General features: G+C 44.1%; 1 protein-coding gene across 2 annotated transcripts in view; it reads right to left on the bottom strand.

Annotated features, from left to right (window-relative positions):
- IL2RA (interleukin 2 receptor subunit alpha) overlaps nucleotides 1-10,074 on the bottom strand; it is a 53,256-nt gene extending 43,182 nt beyond the window's left edge. For both annotated transcript variants that reach the window (XM_041765759.1, XM_041765758.1), the window contains exon 1: nucleotides 9,854-10,074. In XM_041765759.1, the coding sequence (XP_041621693.1) occupies nucleotides 9,854-9,917 (64 nt within the window). In that variant the 5' untranslated portion in view covers nucleotides 9,918-10,074. The remainder of the gene's footprint in view (nucleotides 1-9,853) is intronic.
- Nucleotides 10,075-12,162: the final 2,088 nt, after the last annotated feature.

Below are 12,162 nucleotides of genomic sequence, written 5' to 3'. Positions count from 1 at the left end.
GCCTGGGGTGCCTGGGGTGCCTGGGGTGCCCGGTGCGGGGTGTGTAGCCCAGCGCGGTTCATCGCACGCACCTGCTGTGAGCCGGGTGAGACCCTGGGAGTCGGAAAGTGAAACTGCAGGGCCGCCGGGTGAAAGGCGGTGACAGCCAGTGAAAGCCCCAGCATGAACGACACGAGCTGCTCGCTTCGGGCTGACACGCTTACCCTTTGCGGTCTCTGCTCCCCCGGGGGCCAGCAGGGTGTCGGAGGAAACTGCCTTTCATTATACAAAGGCTTTTTTTTTTTTGGGTAGTTGTTTGTTTTGCTTTCCACTTAAAATAAGGAGTTTTCTCTTTACAAAGGTCCTTTTATTCTAAATCAGGCTCTGAACAGAGGTGTCACTACCACAGGGGCCGGAAGCAGACACCACACGGCTGCTCAGCTGGGTTCAAGGCAGGGAAGCCACCGCGGCCAGGACAGCTGTCAGCGGCGGCGCCTCCTGCAAAGTCAGCACCCCCAAAACTCCCGGGAAACTCACACAGCTCCCAGACAGGAAGAAGCTGACGTCAAGCGAAGTTTCAGGGCGTCAAGCAAAACTCTCAGAAATGATCCCCGCGCCCTCTACTTGCCATCGTAAGAAACCCCTCTTTCCCCAAAGGGATGGGCCTGTCTGCTCCCGGGGGCTCGTTTCATTTTGCAATGGAGAAACCCCTCGGCTTTGCTTCTAAGCAGGGATTCGGTTCCCTTCATCTCTTTCTCGGAGAGGACCGTGCTTGCTGCATGTCCAGGGTTCGGGGCCTGTTCACACACAGCTGGGGATGCGGTGGTTGGCCAGTGTGGTCTACGCGGTGCTTCTCAAATGCCTGGGGGCCCTGGGGACAATCGGTTTGTTCTTCTTCTTTTTTAAAATATTTATTTATTATGAGAGACACAGAGAGAGAGGCAGAGACACAGGCAGAGGGAGAAGCAGGCTTCATGCAGGGAGCCTGATGTGGGACTTGACCCTGGGACCCTGGGGTCATGCCCTGGGCCGAAGGCAGACACTCAACCCCGGAGCCCCCAGGCGCCCCTGCTCTCTGCACTGCCTCTCTCTCCCGCTGGGCGAGGACTTCCCGGAGGCCAGGGACTGGGCTACTACATTCATCTCTAACCCCGCATCTGACACATAGTCGTCGCTCAAGCACTACCCGCTGAATGATTAATAAGCAAAGGAATGAACAGGTCACTGAAAGTCCTGCCGCAGAGGAGACTGTTCCTCGCCACCCTTCCACTTCCCTCCCGTGCCCGTCTATCCACTGCACCTCAGTGGCAATGTTTTCTAAGCTCTGAAACGCTCCACAGCAGAGCTGACTCCCACCATCACGCCTCAGGGGCATACACCTTATCCCTGACTTTTTTTCCTTCTCTTTTTTTTCTTGCCGAGAATACCAAAAGCAGCGAGGCTTCTAAAGAAGGTATCTATTTCGGTCCCAAACAGAAAAGAGTGGGTGATTCCGTGGGCAGAGATTCCTGAACATGGTGGGGTTGACTCATGCCTGAAGGTGCTCAGAATTTCCTCTATTTTGTGGGCGGCCGGGGCAGACTTGGCTCCACTTAAGTGCTTTCTTTGAAGCATAGTCAAAAGAAAGAAAGACACTCCAAGCTGCTCAGAGGGGCGGGGTGGTGGTGGTGGTGGTGGTGGTGGTGGTGGAAAGAGCCCTGGAGGGGAACAGCAGGATTCAGAGAATTTAAGACTCCAAGGAAGCGATGGGACTTAAGAGGTCACTTGGGTCCCTTGGGTGGATGCCAGGGCAGTGACACGGCGGCAGGGTTTGGATTTTGTGAGCACAGATGCAGAAATCTACACAATGGCAGGAGCAGCAGGCCATACCTTAGAGATACTTAGTTCAGCTTTTAAAAAGTTATTTATTTAAAGATTTTATTTATTTATTCATGAGAGACACACAGAGAGAGGCAGAGACATAGGCAGAGGGAGCAGCAGGCTCCCTGCAGGAAGCCCGATGTGGGACTCGATCCCAGGACCCTGGGATCATGACCTGAGCCGAAGGCAGATGCTCAACCACTGAGCGCCCCCAGGTGCCCTTAGTTAAGCTTTTTACAAAGCGAGAATAAACTTATTTATTAATACGGTGCTTGAATTTTTTACCTTGGCAGCAGTTTAGGAAAATAGTAAGGAATGCAAGCTTCCCTAGTTGTATGACTGGGCAACTTAACGTGCACGAGCTCCGGTGTCCGGCTGTAACCCCGGGACGATAATGGGGCCCACTTATTCTGAGATTAACTGAAGTGACGCTCTGCCTTCAGGGAACACCTGAAAGGGAGCATGCAGGCCGTGAGTGTTAGCTCCTGGTAATATGATCTCTGTTGAAAAAGTTTCTTGGAACAAGGCTGTAGGCAGATGAGCCTGAAAGCAGGCAGCAGGCACTGGTATGAGGTCTGCGGGCCACATTGCTCCCCGCGGTCCGCTGTCCCCAGCCTACAGCTTCGCTCACCTGCTCCCACTTCTCTCCTGCAGTAGGTCCTGGAGACCGGGCCATTCTTCATGCTTTTCTGGGGAAAGGAACCAATTGCCTCTTTTTGTTCTTTAGAAACATGCTGCTCAGGGCACCTGGGTAGCTTAGTGGTTGAGCACCTGCCTTTGGCTCACGGTGTGATTCCAGTGTCCTGGGATCGAGTCCCACATTGGGCTCCTTGCATGGAGCCTGCTTCTTCCTCTGCCTGTGTCTCTGCCTCTGTGTGTGTGTCTCTCATGAATAAATACATACAATCTTAAAAAAAGAAATAAAGATGCTTTTTCTTCTACTTTTGGGAAAAAGCACTCAACTGCTCCTAGCCTCCTGGCACCAGCCTACTTTCTCACCGTGTATGGCAGGAGGCCCATGGGGGTTCCAGAAAGCACATCTAATTAACCTGCCACCTGCCTTCCACCATGGAGCAGGCTTGCTTAGAGGCGTTCAGATGGCATTCAGATCGGCCCCTGACTCCTTCCCTTCATCTTCCCAGTGAGGTGACCTTCTGGTCACCCCCCACCCATGCTGCCCACATTCTGGTGCCTTAGAGTTTTCTGTCTGAAATTGTCCCATATGTGGATATCCAGTTGAGCTGCTGATCAAAAGCCCCATGAATTGGGGGCATGGGGGCATAGGGATGGGTTGTCAGGATGGAAACCCCTAGAATCTAGCCTCATGGTATGTGGTTAGCTGCAGCTAGGTCAGGGGCAAAATTAGTGGGGAAATTAGATCCCAGACTTCCTGACTATTACCAGGGCTGTCATATGGTATTGGTGATGCTGATCCAATGATTCATTGTGTGAAGGAAATCCACCAGACACCACTGACACGTGTAGACACCTAGAGGATGAAAGTGAGGGGAGGACTCAGGTGCTTTTTGTCTGAGCAAAAATATTAGTTTTCATCAGAGAACCACTAGCCATTTGAGCCTCATTTTACTCAGCACACACGCAAATGCTTCTGTTTATACATGAAATATGAGCCATTGATTTCATTGCCCTCATAAAGACCTCAGTTTTCAGTGTATTACTCACAAGGCATGACCCACGTCTACAACTTTAGCAAAATCGTTAGAAATTACTATCCTCTCCCCCAAGTCCTGATAGTCACAAGCACAAATTCAGAGTCGTTATGTCCTAGGGCCATCTTCTCAGAGAAGCCTTTCCAGACTCTCCAGAAAGCATATTACCCTCCCTATTCTGATCGCTATGGCATGCATTGACTTTGCCGTGTACTACTTTGAAATATTTGATCTTGTGTCTTTCCCAAATTGGTTTTCCCATTTTAGTTGCAAGCTCTGTCTTGGTCCTTGCTACTCAAAATGAGGTCCCTGCACCAACAACATGGGCTTCACATGGGAGCCTGTTTGAACCACAATCTCAGTCCCCGCCCCAGACATCCTGAATCAGAATCTGCTACATAACAATATTCCCTGGGGTGATTGTAAATACATTAAACTTTGGGAAGTACTATGTTAAGGAACCTATTCTTAGTGAATAGAAATGAAATCATGGAACAGACCAACCATGGAAATCGTCATTCTGTGGATTTTAATCCTGTGTCTTAAATCACTTGAGGAACTTAGAAAAAAAAATGTTACTGTTATGTCCAGTTCTCATCCTCAGAGAGTCTACCCTAACTGGTCTTAATTGGTCCTGGGTGAGGCTTGGATATCATTTGTTGAAGCATCCCAAATATACCCTGGGAAATGCTGCTGTAAATACAATTTTCAGTGATATTTGTGTTCTCTTATTGATGGATGCAAATCCAAGAGTAACCATAGGATAAGTCAAATAGCCAAAAACTATCTGAGTAATCTTAGGGTGGAAGATACCGAAAATACCTAGAGACAATTACATTGCTGTTTGCCCCTAAGTGGGTGACTTATTTGAAAGCCTGGCGGGGGGGTTCAGCGATGGGTATTGACTCATCGGCAGACACTGTTTGCTCTCCTTTGACTGTCTTCTAGAAGGAACTGCCCAACAGATGTTTCATCTCCACTGTTAAGCCATGAGCAGCTTGAGGGCAAGGACCACACCCCCTTTCATCTTGATGATCATAACCAGTGAATGGATAGATGGATGCATATCACTGAGTGTCCCATGTAAACACATGCAGGAATAGTGGACTGGAATCTAAGAGGCCTGGATTCTAGTTCTGGCTCTTCATTCTTCTTGCTTGCCTAGTGTTTTTGGTTTGTCCTTAGCACCCTTGTCTTGCTGTCCTCGCTAGGTACAACCATACCTCTTAAGTTGCCTTTGCCAAGCCGGCTACGGCTCTCCTACCAGGGAGAGTAACTTTCTGTGTGTCATTCTTTCTGTTCATGACTATGAGTGTTATGATGGTAAAGAACAATTCAGAGGTCTTACTGGGTGACCCTGGTTTACAGAAAGGTTACGACCTAGAGAACTATACTCCAAAATTTTGTGTGTAGAGGTATATTTTTCTAAGGAGAGAGGTCTCATCAAATTTTCTCAAGGACTCACCATTCAAAAAAGATTAAGAATGGAAAAGCTAGATGGATTCTTGCTGTCACATTGTTCTCCCTGTTGAAATGTTCAGGCTCTATGGATAGAAGTGACAAGTGAGTTGATCTTTAAGCAGTGAGGTTCTCCAGGCATGTTATTTATTTATTTATTTATTTATTTATTTATTTATTTATTTATTTATTTATTTATTTATTTTTGGACCCCTTGATGCTACCTGGGGGGGCACTGGCTGACTCCACCAAAGAAGAACTTCCTGAAGAAATTAATTATTAGGAAGACAGGTGAGGAGGAACATCTTTAAGGGTTTCTGAACTTTCCTCACCTCGCCTAGATGAAGAGCTGAACAAAAGACAAGGATCTTAGGAAGTTTAGAGACCATCTCCCAAGAAGCTTTTGAGGGTCCCCAGGTGGACCACACACTGATGCCGAGGTGGGCACTTATTGTTAGCCTGGAGAGAAGCAGCCACAGATTCTAAGTCCAAAGGGATCAGAGGCTCTCACTTCAGCTTCCTGCCTGGTTTGGGAAATCTCTGCACCATATCTGACAACTGCTCATTAGGCTCCACTTAACCACTTCCAGAGAAAGGGAGCCCATGACTTTGTGGAGAGGAAAGAGGCAGAGGAACTTTTTACTCCAAATGTTTGGCCACTAGAAGCTCGCTGAACACAAATAAACCTATGGTTCAAGTTCTACCTTTTCAGAGGCTTCTCCTCACCCAGTCTCAGTTGCCTTCCTGTTCCAATCCCCTTTTCTTTTCTGTTTCTCACCACTGCCCAGAGTTTGGGGCGGGGGCAGACAGTGGACTGGATTGTGCTATTTCTCTTAAAGCCAAAAATCTGCACCCATGTGTGCTCTTGTACTTGAAAAACATGAAAATCACATATCTTTAATTTCATCTTCTAGAAGGGGAAGTAAAACATAGAGATTGGAAGGAGATAGAGGACAACCATGGGGGAAGATTGGAAAGAGGCCAGAATGCCACCCTGTCCCTCTTCCTGGCCAGCATGTGCACCTCTCAATGGCATCCTCTAGAAGTAGCCAGAAGGCCTCAATTTGGACATTTTCAGGGATGGAGGGCTTATAACTTTTGAATCAATCAATTGAGTGAAGACCTTTCCTTTCATCATAGAGAATGGCCAGCAATAAAGAGAAGAGAAATAGTTTCCCACTCATGTAAGACCTCTCCTGTGAGGAACAAGGAAATTGTTTGAAGATGAAGATTCCCTGAGGAAGCAGGCAAGCAGTAGAGTGCCTCACCAGCACTCGGTGGTGTGTTTGCCTTCATGCTCACAACTGCAGCATGTACGGAAGCAGTGGGTCGTGCCTGAGTGCAGTGGCGTACCTTTCAAGAGTTGGAAATAACCTGCAATGAGATGTCAGGCTTTGGTACTCTGCCACTTAAATGTCTCTTTAACCCAGACCCTGTGTGTATGTCTTTAGTCTGGAAACTTTCTCATCTGAAAATACCCCAGCTTGAAAATGCCTTTTAAGCAGAGCTTATTTTATTTCCTTTTCAGAATTTTTGACAAAACAACAGGAGTCTCAAAATAATTTCTATCAACCTGCTCATTTTACAGAGAGGAACTGAGGCCCAGGGAGGTAGAGCAACTTGTCAAAAGTCGTGCTCTTCATGTCTTGTCTTCAGCCCTCCAACAATGTTTGTGAGAAGCTGCCTTCACCCACTTTCAGCTCCCTGCAAAGTTCAGTTTTCTCCTGATTCTTCTCTCCACTGACCTCAGGTGACAGACCCCACTTTCTAAGGGAATTCTTAAGTTTTGAGGTTTCTACTGACTCCTGGGCAAGGAGGGGAGCAGGGAAATTCACTTGAATGGCCACTGTGTTGAGGGATAGCCTGACTCAAGGGTGACTCTAGCCATTACAGGAATGACTTTAACAAGACATTATAAGAAGTATCCAGAATGCTCAAGACTTAGCCAAGGAAATCTCATAATAAAATAAGAAATCTAAGATGAGTGGGGTCAAGTAATCAACTTGTAGAGATCAATCACAATTCTTTACTAGTACCTCTGACCATGAGTGAAGTCACTTTTTTTGTGTGTGCCTTGGTTTTCTCAAACCTAAAATGGAACATAGGGGCAGGTGACATACAGCACTGCCTATTTAAGACATGCTGTTTTAAAGGAAGTAGCAACTGATCTATGAAATATTCTCTAAGATTAGCAAAGCCCTGTCTCTCCAAGGCATATCTTAAAGATGAACAAGATTAACCGTGATAATAATGCTTTGGGATCTAGAGAAGTGGAATGATTAGTGTGGAGAGTTTAAACATTAAAACCCAAACATTTTGGGTTTTAATGACAAATGAGAAGATGGGAAATTCCACTGTGGGCAGTAATCTTTACAAGAAGGGATAATTCGACAAAAATATCATCTTAATGGGTTTCCATACTTTGGGTTTTTGGTTTTTTTTTTTTTCAGTCTAGGGGGTGAAGATTTGATCACAGAATTCCTAGAATGAAAGAAAGATGATCAAAGTATAGATAAGCTTTCAGAATTTCCACAATTCTGAGAAAGGTGCCTTTGCTAACGTGCCATGTTGGTAACATCAGGAGAATTCTCTTTTTAACCACATCCCAGGACCCAGTAATATAGAGAATAAAAACACCTAAGTTGACTAATACATCCTCTGCAAACCATCACAATTTTAATTGGTGGCTTTGGAAATTTTCAGAATGAAAATCTGCCTTATGAATCAGCTAGAAATTGTATCTGTTGACAGTCTGTTTGATTTCGTTAGAGACCTCCCCGCTGAGGAATAAAAAGTCTTGTTTATTTTAAGACTGGGTTCCTCCTCTTGGAGGAAAAAGTCTGAGATGAGATTCTTTCTTACCCCGAGGTGTTTCCTAAACCATATGTTAATCCCAGAAACTCAACTACTTCACTCTCTTTCACCACCTGGGTCCTCATTTGCCTTTTGCCTGGACTATTTAGGGGCCTTGCACCTGATCCTTCTTTACTCTATGCCAGAGTCACCTCCATAGAAGTGTATGCAATGAATGGAAAGAGAGTAAGTCAGGGAGCCCTGGGTTTGAATCCCAACTCTGTGCCTGTCTGTGTGACTTCTGAGTTTTGGGTTCTTCATCCAGTGAGTTTGTGATATCCACCCTGCGAAGTAGTTATGAAGACTAAAATAACACTTACATGTCTGACACATAGGAGGTACTCTATAAACAGTCATTTTTATCTTCTGGTAGTCATTCATTGACTACCAAATGAAAGCAAAATTTATAACTTGCTATCCAAGGCCTTGGAGCATTCATTTGGCCCCATCCTATCTTTCCAAACTTGATCCTCAATGTCCCCACATGCCCATCCAGTGTTGGGGCCACAGCAGACCACTTGCTGCTCTACTGTGTCTTTGCTCACAGAGGCCTTTCTTTCTGGAATGTCTACTTAGGGGAATTTACTAGTCTCTCAGGGCTCTTTTTGCATGCTCCTGTCATGAAGCTTCTCTGTTAGTCCTGCTTACACAGATCCGATCAAATTCTAATCTGTAGTACTGTTATGATACCCATGCCTTTCCCTCCCTTACTAGGTTATGTCTCTTAAGGGTTGAGACTGTCTTGTTCACTCTCATATTTCCTACAGTGTTGAGGCAGGGACTAAGAGGTATTGAATAGATTTTTGGAGACCCAAGTGAATGGAAAAGTCTTTGTAATATTCCACTTGCCACACTGCCACCAAGACCTTTCATATCTTCAGATAAGTCACCAATGGCTAGCAATAACACAAGTTTCTTGAAATGTGTTTCCCAGAGATAGGTCGTGATTTATTGTAAAGGCTTTTCTGTCCTAACTTGGACTATCCTCCCACTTTGCAAAGACCATGCTAAAACAGAAATCATCTCATAAGCCTTCCGTCATGCCCTCTTCAACTCCAAAGTGAAGAAATTCCTACCCCTGGGTCAGTTCACAGCCCAACGTAACCTAGCTACTTCACCAAATAAGCAAAGACTCCTTATATACATCAATACGTTTCACTTCTTAACACATCTTCCTATGGCCAGTTAGCATTATCATACATCTAGAAATTAAGGCTATAAAATTATAGACTTTGATATCTGTCTTCCTGGGTAAGCAAGGGAAGACATTATTAGAAAATTCACACTCAATTAAGAAAGGTGGTTTGAGGTAGAAGTTAGTGGTTTCTTATTTGTTAAAAAAAACATCTTTGATAAAACCCATTTGAAAGAATGAATGAAATCCAAAATTTGCATATGTGTGTACATACATGCATATATACACATGAGAATATAAGAAAAAATAGGGTTCTGAAAGTGAATATGCTCATGCTTTCTAAAATTTCTATGACATTGTACATGAAGGAGAATCCTGGGTATTATTTCCTGAGGCAGTAAAAAAACAGCATACGGTTCCTTTGGGATCTTAAATTATCCCAGTGTTTCCTATATTAGTTACTGACATCTTAGGACGTTATCTTGGTCTTAGAGAGATTCCTAGTAGATTTTTATTGTTATCTTACAGCTGATTAGAAACCATGAAAAACTGAATACCTTGAAAAATAAGAGAAAACTTCTTGAGGAATCTGCTCATTAGTATCCTGTTAACATTCAAATATCATGGCACTCTATTCACCCCAGAGTTAGTCAAAAGACTTTGAGCGGCAGGAGATCCCACCATTCCAAGCTCTGTTTGTAGATCAGGGATGATTGAAGCATAACATGGGGCCCTGGTGGGTCACGGACAAGGGGTAGACTCCAAGATTCAACCCCTTTGTCTGCACTTTCTACTTAGGTGCCCCCCCCCGCCCACCTGCCCGCAGACAATTCTGTGGATGGGAGGAGGTAATATCCATTAGGCTTCCAAGATTCTGAGGGTACCCGTGACCTCTTACCTGTCGTGTAGCCAGATACTGTGATGAATGTAAGGATTCCCCACATCAGCAAACTTGGCTCCATCTTCCTGGCACGTGGGATAAGCTGCCTTCTTGAGGGCGGTGAAAAGAAAGTGTTTCTTTGCAGAAGGCTGAGTTTGTTACCAGCCTCTTGATTTCATTATGCTGGGAGGATGGGAGATGAAAGGATATCAGTCCGTTCGGGGTGTCATCTTTGCTGTGGTCCCTCCAGTCTCTATGACAGTCTGGAGTTGTTCTCTATAAGTATTAGGCTGCTTTGTTCAGCCAGGAAATTGTGCCTAACCCTCTTTACTCTCAAATATAGGAAGTGGTTTTAACCAGGTTTTTTTTCAAGTTCAATTGCTGGGAGGTGTGGGCTGGGGTTAGTGAGAAGGATGGACTTCATTTATGAATCCTTTTTCAGCTTCACCCAGAAAAGGAAAGGGAGATTCCCCTGCTGCTGAAAGAGGGTGAGCAAGCACTTCTTGGCAGTGGTCTCATTTTAGTGTTTCATAAATGACATCACCGTGAAATTGAGGTTCTCCCCAGACCTGCAGCTCCTGGAGGAGTCAGCAGGTGCCACATGATGAGATGGGGGACCATGGTGGGGTCCTCAATATTCAGGTAATTGAAAAGGAAGCAGAAGACTGACTCATACTCAGAATTCATGAATTGTCTCCCGAGACCTATATTCGGTAGTAGCCATAATTATTTCACCACGATGTCCAGGTGCCTGAATGTGATTTGTCATTTTACAAGATATTTTGCCTCTCTTAAAGGGTTGTGGGTTGTACTAAAAGTGGGCTTTAGTTTTAAACTTGGGCTTTTCTTTTTTTTTTTTTCAAAATCAAATCTTTCTTCCCTGTTTAATTATCAGAGTTATGTCTGATTTTCATGAAATGGTTGACTGTGTTTTGCTATCTGGAAATTCATGTCCATTAGCCATCATCTAGGTATAGTAAAACACAATTTTTAAAATATTCGGGAACAAGCAAAAGGAAACCATCTGGCCAAACCAAGGCGGTTCATGATTCTACTATGTATTATCTCTACCCCTGACATTCTCTTGGAAAAGCAACTGCCTCTGAAGAGAGCCTTGGAATTCTGCAAATGAACTAAGAGCAGTTTCCAGGCTGAGTACCAGAGTTTGCAGAGAAAAATAGTCAACCGATCTCTTTCTGGGAGGGAGACACTTATCAAAGTGTGACAAGATTATTTTTTTTAAGATTCCAGAGCAGGCTTAATCTCACTGCTGGAAACATTTTCAACTGTATGCACGAGTGTGACAATTCCTGTTATCCCAAGAGCCTGTCCCACTGATTAAACTGGAGCTTTTTGCTAGCTGTAGTTATTATTGTATAATTTTGAAACAAACTTAGAGAAAAATTGTAAGTACCATAAAAAAATCTCCTCCCAATAAACTATGTAAGAGTAGTTGCTGGGGGATGTTCCATTGCCCGTCGATACTTTAGTGATCACTTTAGTGATCAGGTTCTGACTTCCCCCCACTGGGCTGTTCCCTGTAGGGACCCCTGTTCCACTCTGCTTAGACCCTGACTCCTCATTCCAGACAGCATCCCCTTGGAGACACCTTCCTCACTACCTTTGGGCTGTGACCCCACCACTATTCTGGGCTACTGTATCACCTTCCACCAGAAATTGCATTTGTCTCCCTTGCTTTGCTCTGCCTGAAAGTTTTAGGGCTGAACTTTTCAAAAAAGGAAGGAAAAGAGGAAAGCTAGTGGCTAGCAGCAAGATTAAGTAGTAAAAGGAAAATCGGGCCATGGGATGTGAAATCCAGACAAGCTCAAAGAGTAAGCATATATGTAATAAAGAAGCAAATAAAACCACAATTACCTCCAAGATTTTTAGTGACCTTCATGTTTTTCTTAACCTCTAGAAGGTCTTAGGAATTAACATATCTTGATGGAAAGTGAAAAATACCTAGTTCACTAATACCTTCAATTTTATGTCAGTTTCCTTTTCTTTTATGAATTAAAGTAAAATTAAACTTAATGATATTTGTTTACCAACTGTTTGAGGATCAAAGAAATACTAACCAGGACTCAGAAGGTACATTTGGGTTAAAGAAGACAGAGAAAGTTAATCTCACAAATCAATTAATTTCTTTATAAAATAACAAAATTTGAAGCATGATTTTTTTTTGCTTTACAACAGAACCTCCCTCAGCATCTCCTCATAATGATTAGGAGAGCTAAATCTATTTTATTTTATTAGTAATAAAGTAATAAAATATTAATAAAGTATATTAAATATCTTTTTTCACTTTTATTATAAAAAAGTATACA

Source organism: Vulpes lagopus, chromosome 8 (genome assembly GCF_018345385.1).
Source record: "Vulpes lagopus strain Blue_001 chromosome 8, ASM1834538v1, whole genome shotgun sequence".
Taxonomy (NCBI): domain Eukaryota; kingdom Metazoa; phylum Chordata; class Mammalia; order Carnivora; family Canidae; genus Vulpes; species Vulpes lagopus.
Note: the sequence above shows the minus strand (reverse complement) of the source record. Positions and strands in the feature narration are given on the sequence as shown.